Source organism: Chenopodium album, chromosome 27, assembly GCF_948465745.1.
Source record: "Chenopodium album chromosome 27, dcCheAlbu1.1, whole genome shotgun sequence".
NCBI lineage: Eukaryota > Viridiplantae > Streptophyta > Magnoliopsida > Caryophyllales > Amaranthaceae > Chenopodium > Chenopodium album.
Genome location: NC_137860.1, coordinates 21207419 through 21231353, shown reverse-complemented (window position 1 = coordinate 21231353; position 23935 = coordinate 21207419). Strand labels below are relative to the sequence as shown.

The following is a 23935-nucleotide window of genomic DNA, read 5'->3' as shown; positions in this document are numbered from 1 at the left end:
GGAATCAGATTAAAAATCCTTTTTAGCTAAAAGGATATGGCCGCAATAGTGAGAGGTATCAGTTTTGGATGGAGTTTCGTATTCCTTTCATATCTTTTTCGTTATAGCTCGGAATTAATATTATAATATATCATTGGAAAGATAATTTCAAGATCTATCCAACCATATAAAATTTGGATAAAGATTATTAGGTACGAAAATAATATCTGACTGTCTTTGAACATTTTTAAATTCGAATGGAATTAGGACTTTTAAAAAAGGAAAGTTTTATAAAGGGAAAGTTTTTATTTAAATCAAATTCCTTGATCTTATATTTCCAAAAAAGAATAATTAAGATCTTTTAGAATCTCATAGAAGCTTCTTATCAATCCTAATTAGTTTAAAAATAGGATTAAACCTTTGGACCCTCCTCATGATTATTGGGTCGTAGCTATAATCCGGTTTGGGCCCAGTTTAGTATTTTGGCCATAACGCAAATTATAAGATGCATTATTGTGCATGTAGTTCTATGTGGACCAGTAATAAAATGGTGCGTTTAATTGGATAATTTCACAGAATTTCAATGTTCTTCTTTTTCATTTGTATTTCGCGCGTCTTCCTCTTCCCTTTCCTTAATTAAATCTGTTCCCTTTTCTGAATCCTCTCTCTTCTCTTCTCTTCTTCTTTAATTTTCCTCTAATTTCTCTCTCCTATATTTTTCTCTCTCTACTTTGATTGAATTCATTACAATTTGTACTCGTCACTCTATTAGTTGATCACTCTGTTTCGATTAAATTTGTTCATAATCATCGCCATTCTTGAGCTTGAGCACCATGGATGTCATTCTTATACCAGACGAGATCGAGATTGCAGGTCAGATCTCTTTTTTTTAGACATGCAGGTCAAATTTCTTATTGCAATTGATATAAATTTCTAATTAGGTTTTGATGACATTCTTCATTCATTTTAATGACTTTCTTGAGCTTGAGCACCATGGATGTCATTCTTAATTTATTTTAATGACTTTGCAATAGATATTGATTTGATTGAGGTTTTGATGATTTGTCGATCTGAACTACTTGTTCAATTATTAATTGTAATAAAGTCTAATTTCTTGTAATTCATTTTTGAAATTAATGAAGCTTTGATCAAAGAATTGATGGATTTTGTTTGTTTTTAGTATGATTCGGAAAATTCGGTTCATATTTTGGTATTTTGAACATTTTCTGTTTAAAATATGAACATATGATACGTTTCCAATGAAAATATATTTTTAACGACATATACTTTGGAATTATGAACTTATTAATTATAATTCTGAACATGTAATACATTTCTTACGAACTTTTTCTTTGTTTTAGATCTATGTATTTTTAATCATTTTAAAAAATTTGAACATTATATAATGAGCTTCAATAAATATATGAACATGACACTACTCGAATTTGAACACTTATTATTTGATAATGAACATTGAAATTTTAAAGATGAAGACAACACAATTTTATAATGAACATGAATTTTTTAAAAGAAGTTTGTCTGACACAAGATGATTCAATAGTTTTGTAATATAAACAGAATATTTAGTGCATAAAAAATGAACATATAAAATTGGATGTTTATGTTCATTTTTTGTTACGTGTTTAGATATTTTCACTAAATGTTCATTTTGTAAAGTGTTCATATTTTTTTACCAAATATTCATATTATAGACGTGGTGCACCAATTTCTAGGTGCACCATGGTGCACATAATAACTATTGTTGGCCACAACTTCCTCATTATTCATCAGAATTGGGCTTATAATATATTGTTGAAAAGGTCTTTTCAAGCCCCATCCAACTATATCATTGTTGGACCCTTATTATGGATCAAACTAAACTGGATTGGACATATTTATAAAATAGAATTGATTTTCGAAAATAGAAGGAAAGATTTTTAATAAAAACTAACTGCAACACTAGCCTTTTCACACTTTCACTTTATTCGTTTATGATTCAACGCAAAAGGTATTCATCACTGGATTTGGTTTTGGGGAGACACAAATGAGTGTCTACAATTACGTAACCGTTATAACAAAATACAATAAATATTCATATCCAAAAAGGCAAATGTTTAGTGTCAAAACATAATATGTTCAGTTACATATCACTTATCAAAAAAAAAAAAAAAAAAAGCTCGAACAAATATATATTGTTTCATTCCAAATTCTTACTCATTATTATTTGCCAACCTTTTTGCTACATTAGTGTCAAAAAAAGCTAACAACCTATGATACTTAGAAGAAATATGTTGACTGGCTACCACGTTGAATACTTTGAACATCTCTTGGAACACTTGGAGGAACTTGAACATTTCTTGGAACACTTGGACGGAATTGAACCTTTTTTCTTGGCACACTTAAAGAAAGTTGGACATTACTTGGAGCACTTGAAGGAACTTGGCCTTTTCTTGGAGCACGCACTTGTACAGTACTAAACTCTTTCTTAAAAGCATATTCATTATACCTTTCATAAGCTTCTTGTTCATAATTAAAATCTTTAAAAAGTAACTTTGATTTAGTTGCTTCTTCATACAGAATTTTATCACTAGCACCCACTGCATAAGTTTTTAAAAATGAACACAATCGATAACAGATATGTACAAATACAAAACAATACATATATAAATGATCATTTAGCATCATCAATTTGATCAAAATAATAAAATAAAGTACTAAATAATTAAAATATAATCTAAAAAATTATAACAGAACTGTAGTTTGAATCATAATGATCATTTATAATTATTTAATTGATCAAAATTATAAAACTACTAAAAAGCACAAAAAAGTATATAAAAAAATATAATCAATCCCAGAAAACATCTACTTAATCACAATCAACAATCATTAAACTAAAAATAGCAAACAAGAAAACTTGAATCATAAATCATACTGGTCGAAATAAGAGACAAAATCAATTAAAAGAAAACTTCAATTCACTTGAATTATAACAAAAAACCAAATTGAACTAAAACAAAGGCTAAATTGATTTTAAAAACTTGAAAAATCGAATAAAATCAGCAAACAATTTAAAACAAAGCAGCTAACAAAATTGAATTAAACAATCGACCAGCAAGCATTAATCGAAATTAGGGACAAAATTAATCAAAATTGAACAGCTCCAATCAGAGACAAAATAATTTCACAATCGCGATCAAATTCGGTAATCGAAGAATGCAACACTTCATTATCACAATCAACAACTCCAATAAATGATTCATCCATGAATAAGAGGAAAAAAAAACGTGATTGAAAGAGAAATAATGTTGAAGAAGAGAGAGAAAATGCAAAAAAAAAAAAAGAAAACGAAAAACAGAAAAATAGGTTTTAAATCATATGTATAAATGACTTGAGAGATAAGAAAAGAAAAGAAAATAATAAGAAAAAAACACGAGAAAATCAGAAATAGAGTAAAACGACATAGTATAATTGGGGAGAGTAGGCAGCATTGGCTAAAGGGGGTTGTAGGTAAAAATTTTCAGTGTTTCTAGGCTCATAGCTAATTACATTTACCTTATTAAGCTGTCTTTTGTACAAGTATAGTTTATAGTAAGGAAAATTGGCTTAAAATGATTCCAACTATTAGCGATGGGTGCAAAATAATACGAACTCAGTTATTTGCTTTCAACAGTACCACCTTTTTGTAATATGTGCAAAATGGTACACCAGCTATCGGAGAAGGTATCTCGAGATATAGTTCGTCCATATTTATTATTATATTATTTTTATACTATTAATTATTAGTTTTTTCCAAAATACTTTATTCCTACATTTTTATTTACAATAACACACTATTTTGACATGCATGACACACACACACTTTAAGAGAGATATAAAACTAGATACACGGACAAATTAATCAACAACATTTTACCACCATTAAGAAGAAAGTGTTATGTTTAAAAAATGAAGAAATTTGTTTTAAGTTGCTACGATTAAAACTTGTAGCATAATTTGTCCCTTACATAGTCTAATCATTTTTTTCAAATAGCTTAGCATGTCAAAAGGTGTGATGTAAGTATAAAAACAAAGAAAAAATTATGTTAATTTTGGGTTTTAATACATTTTTTAAAACTAATTATATCAATATAATATGCATTTAAATACCCTATCTACTTTTGTTTGATAGTAAAAATAATTTATTTAGAATTAATTTACTAGCCTAATAAAAGGAACATAGCATTATTAATTTGGGTAGGATGAAATTATTAACATAAAGTGTATTTTGAAAACAATCTTTTTTATCTTAAAAAATAATAATAAAAAATATTATAAAAATGAACATGAACGGAATTTTTCTTAAAATTATCTTCTTTGGTGGATGGTATACCATTTTGCACATATAGTACAAAAGGTTGTATTGTTGATAGAAAATAAATGAGGTTGTATTATTTTGCACAAACCATTAATAGTTGGTATTGTTTTAAGCCAATTTTCCAATATAAAATTCCATAAGATCGAAGAAGAGAAGCAATCTCTAAAGAGGTGTATGTGAGTTTCATCATATAAACCACATCTACTACAAGTAGGAGAAATGAAGGGGATTAAGGAAGAGAGTTTGCTAACAACTGGAAGAATTTTATGAGCACAATGCCAAAGAAGCATATTATATTTATGAGGGGTACAAATCTTCCAATTATTCTTTCAAATATTGCTCGAAAAGGGATCAAGATCATTAGTGAAATTGTGAGAGAGGGAGCATTGTAAATGATAGGCTGATTTAATCGAGAAATTGCCATCCTTAGCAGAAGTCCATCTAATAAAATCCTCAAAATTCTGATTGAAAGACAAGGGAATTTGCAAGATAAGCTTTATAATCCAATCAGGGAGAAGGTGTTTAATGCTGTCCAAAGACCAAGAACTATTCCTAATTATGTCACAAACGAACCAATGTGCTTTGGAGGGAGGAACATCTCCATCAAGAAGAAGATATAAAGGCTTTAGACCTACCCAATGATGGAACCATAGAGATGTGGATTTTCCATTACCTATACCAATGATTAAACCTGTAGCTAAAAGATGTCTACCCTTTAAGAAATCCCTCCAAATGGGGGAATGATAGGACTTCGAATCATAATCAAAAAGAGCAGATTTATGAAGATATTTGTCATTAAAGATTCTAACCCAAATCTTGGAATTATCAGTGAGTAAAGTCCATCCCAATTTTGCCATAAAAGCCAAATTCCATTCTCTTAACTTTCTAATGCCTAAACCCCCAATAGCCATAGGTTTAGTAACAATGCTCCAACTTGTATGAGTCATATATGTAGATCTATCCACCTTATTCCATAGGAATTTTCAGCAATTTTTCTCTAGGGATTTAAGGATAGCAACTGGAAGTAGAGTGGTTTGCATGGAATACACTGGATAAGAGTTTAGGACTGATTTAATGAGTGTGTTCCTACCAGCTATATTATGAGTTTGGCTTGCCATCCTTGGATCCTATCAAACAACTTTTGAAGAAGGTCATAATAATGGGAGACTTTTAGTTTGTTAGGACTGATTTCTACCCTAAGATATCTACCAAAATTGGATGAAATTTTGAAGTTGAAAAAAGAAGAGATATCCTGCCTAACTTGATGAAAAGACATAGAAGGAGGAAAAATTAAGGAAGATTTAGCAAGGTTAACATGTAAACCTGATAAATTCCCAAAGTCTGTCATGACACTCATGATAGAATGCAAGTTTGAGGAGGAAGCATGACCAAAGAGAAAAACATCGTCAGCATAAAATAAATGGGAGATAGAAATGTTTCTAGAAACTTTGAGAGGCTTCCAAACTCGATTATTCACACTTTCTTCTATCATGATAGAAAGCCTTTCTAAACACAAGACAAAGATGTATGAAGAAAGAGGATCTCCTTGCCTAATTCCCCGAGAGGGAGAAAACGAGGAGTGATTTGACCATTCCATAGAATTGAGATGCTTGGAGTTGTAATACAGGACATAATGAGCTTGATAATTGTATAAGGGAAATCAAAACCACGAAGGGTACTCTCAATAAAACTCCACTCAAGACTATCATATGCTTTGGCAAGATCCAATTTCAAAGACATGATATTTTTACCTTTCTTAGCCTTTTTGAAAAGATGAGCAATTTCTTTTATAACAATGACATTGTCCTGGATCCCACGACCTTTGATGAAACTAGATTGCAAAGGGTTAATGATCAAAGGAAGGATATGCCTTAATCTAGAAGATATGATCTTTGTGACTAATTTGTAGATTGAGTCGGAGATGAAATCTGGTTGAGCTTTTTTAGGCATGAGGGAAATATAGGAGTGGTTAATTTGAGAAGGGATAGAACACAACTCAAAACATTGCACACAAAATTGATGAAGAATATCACCAATATCATCCCAAAAAAATTAATAAAATCGGGGTTGAATACCATCCGGACTGAGACAATTCATAGGTTGCATACTAACAAGGCAACTTCTAACCTCATCCAAGGTAGGGATAGATGATAAAAGAGAAGATTGCGATGAGGATATTTTTTGAGAGGGGATAAAGGAAGGTTGAATAAAAGAATTGTCAAGGGATGAACTAAAAAGATTTTTAAAATGATGTGTTGCCAAATCCTTTAAAACCGATTCATCCATAATCCAATTACCTTCTTTATCTTTTAAACATATAATTTTTCCTCTAGATTTTTTAACAGCAACAATGATATGAAAATATTTGGTATTTAAATCCCCAAATTTTCTCCAATTAATTCCCGCCTTTTGAGCCCAAATAATACGTTTCTTTTTAAAGATACCATTAAGCTCTTTAAGCAAATCCTTTTCAAGATTAACAAGGAAGGCAGAATATTTAGAAGCCAAATAAATTTGTATTCCATCAATTCTAGCCAACGAGTTTTTTTTGTTTTTTTTGTTTTTTTTTATTCAGATTACCAAAAATATTAGAATTCTAATTTTTGATATTATTAGAAAAGCTATCATGCCCTTTTAAAAAATCAGTATTAGTAGAATTCCAGTTAGAAAGAAAAAATTCTTTAGAACTAGGGTGTTCTAGCCGTACTTCCTTACATCTAAAGGGGAAAGGCCCTGAAGCAAAACAATTATCTAAACAAACAAGAACAGGAGCATGATCAGAATGGGTACGAGGTAAGTGAATCACCTTAGTGTTAGGGGTACGACTCCAACCACTTTGCATTGCAAATAGCCCTGTCTAAGCGCTCACGAATATTATCAATTCCATCTCTAGCATTGTTCCAAGTATGAGGATTGCCATTGAACCCTAGATCCACCATACCTGCCTTGTCCATGAAGTTGCGCAGATCACGGCATTAGGATGGCCTGAAAGAGCGACCACCGGACTTCTCAGCTTGGGAAGTGACCTCGTTAAAATCTCCTAGGGTTAACCAAGGAGTATCGGAAGGAGGTAAATCATCAGCCAAATCATTCCAAAACTGATGCCTATCTTTGGGAATACTAGGAGCATGAAGACTAGTAATTAAGCTTTCCAGAGAACCATTATTGAAATGAAAAACAGCATGGAAGCGATGTGGATCAAACGAGTAAGACGGGAGATCAACTGAATTTTTCCAGAACAACCAAATTCCACCCCTCCTAGAGGTAGGTTGAATTGCTTTGAAATCATGGAACCCTTATTGAAGCATAACTTGCCGAGCACGTAAATCATCACTCTTAGTTTCCAAGAAGATGAAGATGGCAGGTTTATGATTTTGCACAATTTGCCAAGCAGCAGGCAAAAAGTCATCCTTGTTAGCACCTCTTACATTCCAAACGACAACCTTCATTTTTAAATTTGGAAGAGGGCGTTGCAAGGTGATAGAGGGTTTATCACTCGGTTTCGGGTTGGGGGGAAGGTAATACTCGTCCCAATCCCTCCAAGCTTCTGATATGGCTCCCTGAATCACATCCTCCAGGCGAAGTGGAGATGCTACACTTTGAATCTCCCTCAAACCCCTTTGCGTCTCCCAGTATGTTGCATTCACTTGAAACCCCACCACTTCGCTCTGAGAGATATAGAGCACCATTTGACGATGAGGATTTGAAATTTCTTGACCGTGGCTTGCGAATACCAAGGGAATTATGGGAAAGCTTCGAGGCATAACTAGTGGCACCGGAGGTCCCCGCTGCACCACCTTTGGCATAATTTGAGCTTCTTCTCTCCTTTTGAGTGAGTCCAAAAGCAAGAGAGCTCCGTGCAATTCCGTGTTCGGAGAGGGGCGATTCTTGTTGATCTGGAATTCCGGAACTTCCGGGAAAATATTGAGAACGGTTGTCAGCGATGGTGACGGTAGATAAGACCGGAAACTCGATTTGCATGTCATCGGAGTTCAAACAGGGAGCATCAATTGGCTTATCTTCGACACTTTCTTAGGTTGCGGACGGATTACCAGTGGAGGGGAAGGGGTTTACTGATCCTCCAATTTCTTGTCTTGTTGAGAGGTCAGCCTGAGAATTTTGTTGTGTTTGTTTTGATCCATTAATGCAATCAGCAAGAATCGGATTTTCAGAAGAAGGAGTTTGGGATTTTGAAATCGAATTAGAAACAGAGATGATAGGGTTTGTAGTAGAAGAAGGAAGAGGAGATGAAGAGATTTACTCATTGCTAGCATTAATACTATTATAAACTAACAAGCTGCCAGACTTGCTTGACATGTGTTGAGAACTGTCTGTTGCATGAATATCTGACAAAGGAAGTGGAAAGACACCTTTGCTTGAACATTCTGCCAAAATATTTTCCCTAGCTTCTATATCCCCTTTTTTATTACTAATACAGATGTCTTTCTTCCCATTATTGAAATGAATATTATCATTTAATTTCTTTTGTTTCCAAGCATTGGAAAGGTTCACTTTTTTGCATTGGGAGTGGCTGATCTATTTTGAAATTTTCTAGTATTTGTTTCCACTGGAAGAGGAGTGTGGGGTCTTTTGGTTTTTTTCTTTTTCTGAAATGGAATGTTTTTTAGAAAATCTCTTATTGACAACTAAGGTCTATGGACCATATTCAGAGTCCAATGGACTATTTTCAGAAGTGGGCCAAACATCAGGGGTGGGGCTTATATCTTTAGTAGCAATATCAGAAGTATAGCTTTGAAGTGTTGGTTGATCACAACTAGTGACAACACTAGTAGTGTTCGAAGAGGTGGAAGGGTCTTTTTTGCTAGAATCTGACAATTTGTTGCAGCTAGAAACTGATGGAGAAGAACATCTGTCTTTAGTATGCCCAACTCTGCCACAATTGAAACACAGAGATGCAATGTTTTCATACACAACTCCTTGCCATGCGCCACCTATCCACAATTTGGTGACTAATGGATTCTTGAGATTAAGCTCAATACAGACACGTGCATATCTCCCTCTAGTGATTTTATCTGTAGCATAATCCACACGAATTAGTTTCCCAATTAATTTTGCAATATCAAACATAGCAGATTTATCATAATATTCAACAGGGAGCTCAGGGAAACGAATCCAAGCAGCTATTTGATCGAAATAATTCGAATCCGGCCTGTAATTTGGTTTCCATTTTGAGATCATGAAATAATGGTCGAGAATAAACCATGGACCTCCAAATAAAGCACGTTCATAATCATCTTGCATAGAGAATCTAAACAGAAAGATATTGTGAACAAGATCAATGGTTTCCAGATTTCCTTTGATCTTCCACATAATTTTAGCTCTCATATCCTTGAAGTGAGGCCTAATCGTCACTCCAATACACTTTCCCATAAGGGTAAGATGCCACGGTTGCCTAAGTCGTTGAAGAGTATCCTTAGAAAATTAAACAGAAAGCGCATTTTCAGGAACCATACCTTAACATTCATCCCAGTCATTAGATAAATTAACAATTTTCTTTGATTCTTCAAACCACTGAGAAGAAGTGGCAACCACTTCTCGAAAGCTTAAAGACTGAGCATGGGTGGGAGTAGGATTCGAAACAGGGGGGAATTGGAGGATGGTAGGTTATCATCCTCCGTGATGAAATTGGTTAAAATATTTTAGAGAGAAGTCAGAGGAAATATTTTAGAGAGAAGTCAGAGCTAGACCTCAGTCTTATTCATATGTTAATCACTCGTACCTTTTTGCAACTTAAATTTGACATACTATTCTTTTTTTTAGAATGGAATAGGGGGGTGATTTTATTAAATAATACTTTCTCTATTTCTTTATAGTTGCAACAGACACATTATCATGGTAATAAAAAAAAGTGAACCTCACATAATATAATACACTTAAAATGAGGTTAAAAGGTTGTTAGGAGCATAATCAAGTGGGCCATGTACTTTAAAGATAATAGTTCAATTTTCATCATAGAAAACCTTCATTTAAAGTGTGTTGCAACTATTATCACATTTCTATTTTAGGAAAGTGTTGCAATTATAAAAAAATTAAAAAAAAGGAGGACGTAGTAGTCATTCGGCACTTACAGTCATCCCTTAAGAGATCTAAATTCTCAATACAAGAATTAAACACCCTTAAACTAATGCTCCTAAATTGGTCCTAGATAATTTTAGATGTCTTTGCATCGTTCTTGACGGAGCTTCACTGATGTGTAGTCGCAAATGTGATAAAACTTGATTGGTCATCAAGATATGTAAATTTGCAAGATGAATCTTCTAAATCTGCACCCTTATACTAACAGACCTGCAATTTCACAAATTTACAAGACGAAACATACAAATTTGTATCACTGCATACACTAAACACAAACAAACAAACAAACAAACAATACTAAACCCTAAATGGAGGGACTGACTAAACCCTATATGGAGGGACTAACTATAATCACCATACTGTTGGTGATCTTTCTTGCTAAAAACATTAAATTAAAGAAGAATTTGGGGCTTACCATCATCGATAAAAGATGGAAGCCCCTAAGTTTTATTGTGGTGGCTTGGTTTGAAGATAGATAACAGAGAAAAATTTTGGGTTTTTTTTTTGTTATTGTTCTTTTTAGCATCGACCATGTGATAGCAATTTGACATACTATTCTTAAATTATAATGGCATTTAATTATAAAACATAAATTTGTCTAAAATTAAATACTACACTGAATTTATTTTGAAAGAGCTAGTTAGCTAGATAATATTTCTATATACACATTTGACAATATCAATATGTTTTCATATATTTTACCAACAAATTGGTATCACTTTCTTCTTGTTAACCAAATAGATTTGTTAAAGCTATGTACAACGTATCTCAGCGTGAATATATTAGTTTAAACATCAATTTAACAATCCTTATTTATTTTGTATTGCATATCATTAATTTTAATTCATCTTTCCTTTTATTAGATAATTAAACCTACATATCATTTTATTACCTCTTTTAAACTTTATTTTATCAATATTTTTATTAAAAAATAATTTAATATCTTTATTTGTATTTATAAAATTATTTTCCACTAAATCACTGATAAAGAACTAATAAAAAAAGATAATAGAAAAAAGCACAATAAGAAATAATTTGTGTCGTTTTTGGTGATTTTTATTTTAGTGTGTGTGTGTGTGTGTGTATGTATATATATTTATAACTTCAATTATAAAATTCTCATCCATAAAAAAGAATCAAAACTCTATAAAACTGGGAAAAGCCCTGAAAATTGAGAAAAATTTTCACAAGTGGAGATAACAAACAAAAAAGAAACACTAAATTTAATTAAAGAAAAAGGATGAGTATTAGTCTAATTTCCAAATAAAAAAAAATTAGACTATCTTTGGCCTAATTAATGACTAAGAAAACTAAAACCATAAAAGAAGAGAGAAGAGAGAGAAGGGAGAAGAGGCAGCTTTCATGACTTATTAAACACTCCTAGGCGACACATGGTGGTTTAGAAGCGACTATATTTTTTTTGGTGTTTAGAGAGCATTAAAAAATACAATCACGAGTGTCTGGGCTCCAATTCATGGGGTCGCAATTAGGGTTCTTAGTCCTAATTTGTATGGGTTCCAATTATTCCATTAGAAGGATGTGGAGAAAGTTCTCAACGAATGTCCATCGTGTTTCAATAATATGCTAGTTATTTTGAAGGAGATAGATGGCAATGAACAACCAGTGAAATTTTCGCCTTTTGGGTGAGAATTAAAAACCTCCCCTTCAATTGTAGGTCCGATGCTCATGTGAAGGCGCAGGTTCAAGGGATGGGGGAAGTATTGGAGATCGAAGAGGACGTGCTAGGAATTGGATGTTATAGAAGAGTGAGAATGATGCTAGATACCTCTCTCCCTTTGCGCCGATTTTAGACTATCAAAGATCGAAAAGGAAGGGAATTGCAAATTGATTTTACGTATGAAAGATTGCCCTTCTTTTATTTTGCCTGTGGTATCATGGGGCATTCGGAGAAGGATTGTCTGAATGTGCCTAATGAAGATAAAGAAGTGCTTGGATGGGGTACAATACTGAAGGCCAGCCCAAGAAAAGGGAGGGCTAAAGAAGTTGAGAAAATTGATGCTCTTAAGGCTGCCAAGCATCTAGACTTCACCTTAAAACCTCAGCAAGATCCCAATGATAATGTAGAATCTGAGGGAAAGCTAAAAAATACTCTGACCGACCATTCCCTAAGTCCGATTTCTAGCGAGGGAGGGGCTCCTTTGGCCATAACTTAGGGTACCCTGACTGGACATGAGACAGAGGGAGATTGTGGGTAGATTAAATAGAATTTTTACTAAGGGAGAGACTGATAGAGCTGCTGTGAACTTAGTTTAGGGAGAAGGAAATAAAAGTGCACGTGGGTGGAAGGGACTTGACAGTAATAGACAAAAAGAAAAGAGAGATGTGATTCCTATTCTGGAAACTAAACAAGGAAGAGTAACCTATGACAATGATATATCAGAGGTAGTGTAGTTTAATAAGAAACATAAGGATGACAAGAGTAGTATGGACTTTGAATAGGCGGCGGAGGTTGGATCACCCCAACCCCGCGTCACTCAATGAGTGTGCTAGCTTGGAACTGCCAGGGAATGGGAAACTCCCCGTCAGTCGTCAGTTCGACAGCTCCAAAGGTGGAGTAATAGGCTTGCCCCCAACATGATTTTTGTGTCGGAGACGATAATTAAGAAGAATGTTGTTGAAGCGTTGAAGGAGAGACTCGATTTTTTCACGCTTTTGGCGTATCTAGCAAGGGAAAGGCTAGCGATTTATGCCTTTTTTGGAAGGCCAATGTTGATTTCTAACTCATCTCTTTTTCGCAAAACCATATTTGTTGTGATATTCGGGGTCCGAAAGGTGTGTGGAATTTTGTTGGTATTTATGGGTGGCCTAGGGAAGAAGACAAGCACAAAACTTGGGCTCTAATTTTCGAGATGATATGGATGACTGTGGGCTTCATGACATTGGCTTCAAAGGATGTTGGTACACCTGGGAGAGAGGACAAGATGTTGAAAGTAGGATCTGGGAGCGATTAGATCGTCGCTTCCCAATCTTGGTATGACCTTTTTCCACATCCTAAAGTGGAGCATCTCGTGCGCTATAGATCTGATCATATAGCCTTTTCCCTGAGTCAACGAAAATTACATCCTCCAAAGAAAAAGAAAAAAGTCAATTTCAGGTTTGAGACCAATATTCCTGCGAACAGGTGGTAAGAGAGGCGTGGAGCAAGTCAGAGGGAGAGTCCACTCCAGCTTGTATAGCAACTGTGGCTCGTGGTTTGGGGCGTTGAAGTGGATAAAACTTCCATGGGTTAGGAAAGCAAATTACCAAAACTAAGCAGGCCTTACATTCGATCCAACAACGCTCGGCGAATGCTGATAATATTGAGGAGTTCTGGAGGATTGAAAAACATCTACATGAGCTTAATGACAAACTTGAGGCTTATTGGTATATAAGGAGTAGAGTTTTGGAGGTCCAGGATGGCGATAGAAATACAAGCTATTTTCACCACAAGGCCACTCAATGGAAAAAGAAAAAGTTTATTGATGGCATCCAAGATCGTGAGGGGAATTGGCAGGATGATGAGGAGGTGGTAGTAAAAATTACCACTCACCATTTTGAGTCTCTTTTTACTACTTCTAACCCGACTGATGAGGTGATGGAGGAGGTGCTTGGTTCAATAAATTCTGTTATCACTGCCGAGGATAATGCTGATTTAATGAGACCGTTTACGAAGGATGAGATCTTGATGGCGCTTAAGCAAATGCACCGGTGCAAAGCCCAGGGCCTAGATGGCTAGTATGCATGCTATTTTTTATAAAATTTTTTGGCATATCATTGGTGATGATGTTACCTTGTTTGTTTGTAATATTTTACATGGTATTCCTCACCAAAGCATGTTAATAATACTAACATTGTCCTTATCCTGAAAGTGAATGATCCCAAAACAACGGCAGATTATCGCCCCATTGCTTTGTGTAATGTGCTTTATAAGCCTGTCCCAAATTTCAATGTTCTTAGACTGAAAAACATTCGTTCTAGAGTTGTGTTTGAAAATCAAAGCGCTTTTATTCCGAGCTAGTTAATCACTGATAATGCTTTAATTGCTCTAGAGCTTTTTCATACTATGAAGCACATGAGCAAAGGGAAAAAGGGTTCGATGGCTTTCAAACTTGATATGAGTAAAGCCTATGACAGTACTAGTAGAAAAAACGTAATGGGAAGCCCCAAATGGCAAGCGGTTTCAAAAATCTGCTTGCCATTTACCTAATTTTTTTTAAAAAAACCTCTAATATTAAATGGCAAGCGGTTTTGGCGCGAACCGCTTGCCAATATATATAATGACAAGCGGTTTGGGGTTGAACCGCTTGCCATTAGATATTTTTGGCAAGCGGTTCAATCCCAAACCGCTTGCCATTTAAAAAAAAAAACCCTAAAGCTAATAGTACTTGTAGCCGCCCACCCTTCCCTTCATTTCCCAATTCTCTCTCCTCTTTCTTTACTCTCATTTTCGCTGCTCTCTCTCTCTCCTCTTCCATATCTCTAGTTCTCCCTCTCTCTCCTCTTCTCTTCGCGTTTCATCTTCGATCTCATTATCTCTTCTCTGTCCTTCGCTCCTCTCTTCTTTTACTTTCTCTTTTTCTTTGTTCTTTTGCATCCCCACAAATTCGAATCACAAAAGAATAATTTCGAGCAAATTTGACCAATACCCCAAGTTAAACCCCAAGTTAATTTTAATCTAGAGTTTTTAGTTTTTAGGGTCGAATTTGACCGTTAAAACCATAATTTCAAGCCAAAATCAGCGTTTGGCCGCAGAGCTGGTTTGGGTGGAGGTCGTGGTTTCGGTGAGGGTTTTGGTGGGTGGGGATCTGGTTTTGGTGGGTGCTGAGGCGGGTCACGGGTTTATGAGGGTTGGTGGTGAGGTGGGTTACGGATTTATGGGTGTTGGTGGTGAGGTGGGCTGGGATCTGGTGGGTGGTGGTGGTCTGGTGTATAGTGGTTGTGCGCATGGATCTGGTGAGTGGTGGTGGTCTGTTGGATGGTGGCGGTGGGCTGGGATCTGGCGCACATGGATGGTGGTGATGGTGTTGGTTAGTGGTCAGGTGCGCGTGGATGGTGGTGCTGGTGCTCGTGGCTGGTGGTGGAACAAGAGCCCTGTATTATTATATGTTATTTGTTTTTTTGATAAATTGCCTTGTATTAATTTTGTTACTTGTATTAATTTTTTTTAATATATTTTTTTTGATGAAATTGTAATATTACCACAATTAATTAATGAAAATATTAATGTTTTTACATATATTTTGTTTGTGTATCAATTTAAGTGAAAAAATTATATATATTATTTTTTATAGCCATAATGGGCAGTGGTTTTGGCGCCAAACCGTTGCCCTTCTCTACAAATGGCAAGCGGTTCAGAACCGCTTGCCATTTAAAAGGCTATTGGCAAGCCCCCAAAGAGCACGTGGTTCAAAACCACTTGCCATTAGGAGGTTTGAACCGCTTGTCATTTAATTTTTTCTACAAGTGCAGGGTAGAATGGGGCTTCCTCCGGAAGCTATTGTTAACTATGCGCTTTGGTGGCATATGGGTGAATTTAGTCATGGATTGTGTTTCTTCGGTCTCCTATCCCCTTTCCCCTTACCTGTTTATTCTGGTAGCTGATGTTTTTTCAAGTATGTTGTAGAGAAAAGTTCGAGAGAAGTGTCTTCATGGGGCTAAGGCTAGCCTCAATGGTCCTGAAATCTCTCATCTTCTATTTTTCGATGATAGTCTCCTCTTTACCAGGGTTAAACGACGGGAATGCTTAATTGTAGTTGATATCCTCAACAGTATGAACGAGCATCCGGGCAGAAAATTAACTATGAAAAGTCAGAAGTGTCTTTCAGTAAGGGAGTTAGTAGAGAGCAAAAGGAGGAGATTATGGGAGTGTTGAGAATGCGGCAAGTTGATAGACATGAGAAGTACCTTGGCATCCCAACCATTGTCAGAAGATCAAAGAAAACTATCTTTGAGGCGTTGCTTGATCGAATTTGGAAGAAATTACAAGGGTGGAAAAAAAAGTTCATCTCTCAGGCTGGAAAGGAAATTCTGTTAAAATCGATCATCCAAGCCATTCCTACTTACTTGATGGGCGTTTATAAGCTCCCATGCTTGGTTATTCAAAAAACTCATTCGACTATGGCAAGGTTTTTTTGGGGCTCGAATGATGAAATTGACATAAAACCCATTGGAAAAGTTGGGAATCGATGTGCACCTTGAAGTGTTTAGGTGGTATGGGATTTAGAGATTTGGCAACATTTAACGACGCACTTCTTGGCCGAAAATCTTGGCGCTTGGTCTAAGCTCCTGACTCGTTACTGGCCGCGTCCTAAAGGCTATCCCAATGGTGATTTTCTTGGAGCATATTTAGGAGTGGGGGGTCTTATTCTTGGAGGAGTATCTGGTCCTCCAAAGCTCTTGTGAAAGAGGAAATTATTTGGAAGGTGGGGAATGGTCATAAGATAAACATCTGGAGTTCACCTTGGGTTGTAGATGAAGCCGAGCGCTTTATAACTAGTGAAGAAGTCCAGGGACTGCAAATTATAAGTGAGCTGATTGATGAAGCTAGTAGGGAATGGAGGAGTGATCTTATTGAAGAAATGTTCAACGAAAGAGATGCTCGATGCATTCTTTCTCTCCCTCTCAGAGAACTCGATGTGATGATGAACTCTACTGGGAATTCTCCAAGGACGGGACTTACACTGTAAAATCAGCTTATCTCCTGAGCAAAGGGTGCGATTTGGATAAATTCCATCAGGCGTGGTTAGAGATATGGAAAGCAGATGTATCACCTAAGGTCAGACATTTTCTCTGGCGCTTGTCTACAAAGACCCTCCCTACTTGCAGCCTCCTCTATCACAGACATATGATCGATGATGCTTTGTGCCCTTGGTGTGGTTTAGAGCCGGAATCAACCTTCCATGCCCTTGTTGATTGCCCATAAGTTAGGGACATGTGGACAGACTGCAATTGTGAGCAAATGACAGACTGGAGCAATGCTAAAACCATCTATGATCTAAATGTAAACTGGAAGTCTCTTGATGCCAAAACAAAACAAAGGGGCTTCTACTTAGCTTGGTGTATTTGGGGTGAAAGGAATTTGAAAGTCTTCTAAAATAAAATTACTCCAAATGTTGTTCTAGTGAATATAGTGCTGCGGTATGTTGAAGAGCAGGGCAGGTACGAGGCCTGCATTTACAAGTCCTCTTTCTCACGTCCAGCTACAAGCCCAAAGCACTGGTGCGCACCCTCCCTTGGTACAATTAAGCTTAATGAAGATGCGTCTCTTGCAGATGAGGGATGGGTGGGCCTCGGTGTGGTTGCTAGGGATCACGAAGGAAAATAATTTTTTTTGCAGCAACTTCCAACTCGGGCTTTCTGGTTTCTTGAAGTGGCTGAGGCCAAAGCAATCCTGTTTGCTTTACGTTTGGGAAGAAAGTTTCAGCTCCAAAATATCACTCTAGAATCGGATTGTAAGGTTGTGGTTGATAGGTTGTCAAAGGGTGCTATCTTCTCTGCTGATATTGACTCTCTTTTGGAAGACATTTTCTGTTTATGCTCTAGTTTTCCCTTTGTTAATTGAAATCATGTAGGCCGTAATGGCAATTTGGTTGCTCATGCTTTAGCTAGGATTATCTCGTTTGGAGTCGAACAAATTTGGGAAAATCATTATCCCTAGGAGGTCGCTCCTTATGTTTTGAAGGACTCTTTGATTCCTAATTAATCCATTCCTAGCTAGTTTTCAAAAAAAAAAAAAAAAGGTTATAATTTTTATTAGTCGCTCAATAAAAACACAAATCAAAATCCAAACCCCTCAATAATATACTCTCAAGACTGTGATTGATTAAACCTATCTTTAATCCAATGCCCCTCATTAATTAATCTCCCCAAAATCACTAAAACCTAATCATAATTGCCCAAGCCAAATTCAAACCCTAAAATACTCATATCTCATTCATCACACTCAGCTGTACTGCTTTAGGCAACGCACTTTATCTCTTTGATTTTCTCTCATTACGGGTTATGGATTTATGTGTTATAAACGGTTCGGTCATCACCAGTTATGAGTTATAAATGGTTCGGTCATAACTAAGTACGGGTTATAAATGGTTTGATCCTAACTAGTTACAGGTTGTAAACGATTTGGGTTTATCGGGTTTTTGTTGGGTTTAAGTGGTTTCGATTTAAAATAGGTCGAGTTACTATCGGGTTTGAAAGTACAAGGTTTTGGTTGTTCTTGGTTTTAGGTTGTTTTGGTTTGGCTTGATAACGAATATGGTTCATTAACGGTTCTCAAACATTTGAATCGATTCAGTTTCAATTTTTAAAAGATCGGGTCGGTTTACGGTTTTAAATATAACAAGTTCTTAGCGGTTCGGTTCTTTTTCAGAACAGTTCGGAACGGTTTGGATTCACCAGTTCAGGTCGGTTTTTGACAGCTCTACCTATAATAACTCTATTAACAGCCATTGGTATTAAGATTTCATCTTAATATTAACAAGTAACAAACAATTCTATTGATAATTAATGAACTTAAATTTGGATTTGCAATTGTTAGAACTACTAAAGAAGTACTTTTGTACTAGCTAGTGTGATACTATATATGCATAATTTAATATCAACAGAGCAGCAAAAAAATTAATTTAATATCAACAAACATGATTAGAATTACAGAAGACTCAAGTTATAAGATAGAGGGTATGAATTACTTTTTTTGTAGTACTAATGACGAATGCTTAAATTAAATTCTCCTACAATAGCATATATATGGCAATTGTTTGCGCTCCCCACTGTAGGGGGATGAATTAAACTCTTTTTTATAAAAAAAAAATGGACAAACCAATCACTAATGGGGATGAATTTTCTACTCTCTCTCTCTCTCTCTCTCTCTCTCTCTCTCTCTCTCTCTCTCTCTCTCTCTCTCTCTCTCTCTCCACATCATTTACTGTCTTGATCGTCAGAGGGGCTTTCATAGATTCGACCCCAAAAGAGTTGACTTTTGTTGTTTACAGGACTCGATTTGACTAGATGAGCAGGCTCTCTTGTTTTCACATCCTGGATTTCTAGTGCAAAAAAAACCTACTTCCTCCGCTCTTTTAATATTGCACCATAGAGATTGGACACACTTTTTTTATATAGTGGGAAAGAAGAGAGAGAGAGAGGGGTAAAAGTTTAAATTTATTAATGTAATCTAAATATAAACTAAAGAATCAAGTGTTAAAAGTAAGGGTATTGAGTATCTGTAGTGTGAACACATATATTTTGTTTCCTAAAATGGATATGGTGCAATATTTGTGAAACTTCCTTAAAATGCGGTGGTCTATAATTAAAAAATGGAGGAAGTATAATTTTGAGTCGAAACTACAAAGAATACTAAAAACACATTATTTTAAACGTGGCTACTATATCGTGTGGCCAGCCACAATATATAAGGCCAAGGCATGCAGCCCAATTCTTTATAACGGACTCTATTACAAAGCATCGTTATAACTCTTCTCTGCTGTATAAGTGACATTTCTTCTTTCTTGTGTCATAACTTTTTCTCTCTCCTCCATTTATATATCATTCAAATAAATGTCTCAATAATTGTTATTTAGTTTCTCTCTCTTCAATAATACTATTTGCACTTTTTTTTTCTATCCTCCATTGTAGATATTCTAAATTAACCTCTCTTTAATAAATATAATCGCAATCAATTGAAATTCAGAATAAACTTGGAATCACAATTGAATTAAATCAATAATATGAAAGTGTATGGATCGGACAAGTGCAGCACCATTGTTGTCGTCCTCCGTTGAAATTCAAGCTTTTTTCATGTTTAATTTAATAATACGAGTTATAAGTTATTTGTTGTAAGTGTATTTCGTATGGGGTTACTATTTCGTAGGGGTTGAATACCTCATATATATTCACGAATCTTTGTTGTAATTTAAGCTTCTACGATTTTGTGTTCCGAATTTCTTTCTCCCCCATTGCATTTTTCTACAATTGTCTCTCCTCTAAATTCGCGTCCTTCGTTTATTCAAAAATAATAAATTCTTGTTCTTCGTTGCACTATGACTAAATATAAGGATTACTTGTTACCAAAAATGGGGTAACTTGTTAGTAAAGTGGGGTTACTTGTTAGTAATATAGGGGTTACTTATTTAGTAATGGAGTTACTTGCTAAGTTAAAACGAGGTTACCTACTAAGTAATACAGAGGTTAAATTACTTAGTTTTCATGGGGTTATTTGATAAGTAAGTAGGCTACTTAGTAATATTGGAGTTACTTTATTGGTCATTAAATTAGGGGTTACTCGAAATTAGGGATTACTTATAATGCGGATTACTTGAGTTTAGGAGTTACTACTTGAAATTATGGGTTACTTGAAATTAGGGTTTACTTTACTTACTTATAATATGGATTACTTAGCTTGAAATTAGGGGTTACTTGAAATTGCGCGTAAATGTCAAACTCCGTTATTTTTGTTAAGTTGGCAGCAGGTCACAGTATCAAACAATGTGGCCTGCTACACCAAAAATGCGATGTACTATTACTACTAGGAAAATTGGCTTAAAATAATACCAACTATTAATGGTTTGTGCAAAATAATACAACAACCTCAACTATTTGCTATCAACAATACAACCTTTTGTACTATATGTGCAAAATGGTATACCATCCACCAAAGAAGACAATTTTAAGAAAAATTCCGTTCATGTTCATTATTATAATATTTTTTATTATTATTTTTTAAGATAAAAAAGATTGTTTTCAAAATACACTTTATGTTAATAATTTCATCCTACCCAAATTAATAATGCTATGTTCCTTTATTAGGCTAGTAAATTAATTCTAAATAAATTATTTTTACTATCAAACAAAAGTAGATAGGGTACTTAAATGCATATTATATTGATATAATTAGTTTAAAAAAATGTATTAAAACCCAAAATTAACATAATTTTTTCTTTGTTTTTTATACTTACATCACACCTTTTGACATGCTAAGCTATTTGAAAAAAATGATTAGACTATGTAAGGGACAAATTATGCTACAAGTTTTTGTTTTTTTTTATTTTTTTATTTTTTTTATTTTTTTTTTTATGCTACAAGTTTTAATCGTACCAACTTAACACTTTTTTCTTCATTTTTTAAACATAACACTTTCTTCTTAATGGTGGTAAAATGTTGTTGATTAATTTGTCCGTGTATCTAGTTTTATATCTCTCTTAAAGTGTGTGTGTGTCATGCATGTCAAAATAGTGTGTTATTGTAAATAAAAATGTAGGAATAAAGTATTTTGGAAAAAACTAATAATTAATAGTATAAAAATAATATAATAATAAATATGGACGAACTATATCTTGAGATACCTTCTCCGATAGCTCGTGTACCATTTTGCACATATATTACAAAAGGTGGTACTGTTGAAAGCAAATAACTGAGTTCATATTATTATACACCCACCGCTAGTAGTTGGAATTATTTTAAGTCAATTTTCCTTTTATATTTCAAAGACTGCCATATCCAAAGAATTTTGATTTCCACACATTTAAAAATTCGAATTGGGAGAAATGGATTGACTTAATCTCTCTCAACCTGAAAACTGGAAATTGATATTTTGTTCATGTTTATGGCATATTAGGAAAGATACAAATACTGCGGTTTTTTAGCAGAAAATGTTCCACTCAATGCATACTTTCTCTAAGGGTGTGTTTGGATAAAGAAATGGGAAAGAAAAGAAGGGGAGGGAGGTGCAGGGGAAGGAAGAGAAAGGGAGGGGAGGGAAGAAATATGAGTTTTCCTTCCAAATCTCTCCATTGTTGAAGAGATCAAATTCTTACAATTTAATCCTTCCATTTCTCTCCCCTCCAATTCCTTTCCTTCCACATTTGTTATCCAAATGAAAGATAATCTATCCCTTAATTTCCCTTCCCTTCCTTTCCCTCCATTTCCATCAATCCAAACAAAGTGTAAGTTCTTTGTGGACTATCAAATGAATACTCATTTTTTTGTAGGGAAAAGGCAAATCTAAAGCTGGAGATTCGGCCTCTTCTCATTGGATTCCCCCAAGAGATGGATATTTGAAACTTAATACAAACGGGGCTTGAAACATACTGAAGATGCTGCTGGAGGGGTGTTATTAGGCGCCCAAATGGTTCTTGGTTTTTCGGCTTTTCAAGCAAATATAATGCAGTTTCTCCTCTTGCGGCTGAACTTCTTGCAATGCGTGAAGGCTTATATGTTGCTGTAGACTTCCAGATCAAGAAGATCGAGATTGAAACTGATGCTGAATATATGAAGAAACTTCTCAACTCTGCTGATCATGTTCCTCACCATGAACTTTATGCTATTATTAATGATGTTAGTGACCTTCTTCGCAGCAACGGCAACATTCTGATAGGCATGTTCCTAGAGAACACAATATTCTGGCTCATAGTTTGGCTGCATATGGGATGGAGATGAGTATTGGCACAAGGATCATTTCATTGTTCCTCCTTTTGCCAAACACATCTATGATGCTGACCTTGGTGCTTCCTCTTCTTCAAGATAAAGTGACTGTCCTATGTATTCGCTGCTGTGGATGTTCTATGAAGACTATGAATCTTTATTGCTTTCCTATTTTATGCTTTATCTCTAGTTTGTATAATTACCACTGTACTAGCTTAATTCTGTTTAGTTGTATTAGTATGGTTAAGTAGAATTCTATTATTAACAATAATTTCAACAGCTTTGGTAATTATAGAATTCCATGGTCTTTTGTTGTACTGAACCTTTATAGCCTTATAGGCTAGTAATATATTTTTCTCTGGCTTGGGTTAAAAAAAAAAAGATTAACATATGAATGATTAATTGGTCACACTTATTGAGAAGGATGTGTTCCTACAAGTTTCCATTGAAAAAAACATTGATTTCTTCTTTTTTTTTTTTTTTTTTTTTTTTGTGAATTGGATGATTAAATATTTTGGTTTTTTGTGTTGCAAAACTTTGATTATTATATTATTTATGTGTTTAAATTTCTTTTATTTTTTTTTTTTGTCAAACTATGATATGTTAAGTTATTGCCCTCCCATTAGTTAGAAAATCTTGGCTCTGTCATTGAATATATTGATAAATTCATCTCCATATGAAAAATTATAATACGGATTATCAAATTTTCATATTTTTTTGTTAATATGTAATAGGAAATTTTAGAAAATAACACCTGAAAAAAGACAGAATTTTGTTTTCAACACCACAAAATTTCTAAGTTTTATTATAACACCTCAAAAAAAATGAAATTTTGGTTTCACCACCTAAATGGTTAAGACGTTAGAGAAACTGTTAGGTGGCCCCACGTTAACGGCTATTTTTTTCAAAGTCTTCTATATATTTGCGATTTGCTACAATCGCATCCAATTGATGAAATGTGTTCACAAAATTAGGGCTCAAATATTGTGAATCAACAATCAAATTGGCGAAACTGTCAGCTATAAGCATCATTCTTTAGGGAAGAAAGAATTGAACTAAGGTAATTTCGTCAGTATGACTGCAGATTAC

The 23935-nt window shown here is 34.8% G+C and overlaps 2 protein-coding genes across 2 annotated transcripts; one reads left to right on the top strand and one right to left on the bottom strand.

Moving 5' to 3' along the window:
• Positions 1 to 8989: 8989 nt before the first annotated feature.
• Positions 8990 to 9727, bottom strand: LOC145619768 (uncharacterized). Its single transcript, XM_081674464.1, has one exon. The coding sequence runs from the start codon at positions 9725 to 9727 to the stop codon at positions 8990 to 8992; it is 738 nt and encodes a 245-aa protein (XP_081530590.1).
• A 2600-nt stretch (positions 9728 to 12327) lies between these two features.
• LOC145619767 (uncharacterized) lies at positions 12328 to 14168 on the top strand. Its single transcript, XM_081674463.1, has 3 exons — positions 12328 to 12513; positions 13263 to 13424; positions 13710 to 14168. Exons 1-3 carry the CDS (start codon positions 12328 to 12330, stop codon positions 14166 to 14168), a joined length of 807 nt encoding a protein of 268 aa, XP_081530589.1.
• Positions 14169 to 23935: the final 9767 nt, after the last annotated feature.

Coding starts and splice junctions, on each gene's coding strand:
- LOC145619768 (XM_081674464.1), bottom strand. CDS start 9,727: ATGGGAAAGTGTATTGGAGTGACGATTAGGCCTCACTTCAAGGATATG.
- LOC145619767 (XM_081674463.1), top strand. CDS start 12,328: ATGGGGCATTCGGAGAAGGATTGTCTGAATGTGCCTAATGAAGATAAA. Junction 12,514..13,262: donor AGCAAGATCCCAATGATAAT/GTAGAATCTGAG, acceptor TGGGTGGCCTAG/GGAAGAAGACAAGCACAAAA. Junction 13,425..13,709: donor ATCGTCGCTTCCCAATCTTG/GTATGACCTTTT, acceptor AAAACTAAGCAG/GCCTTACATTCGATCCAACA.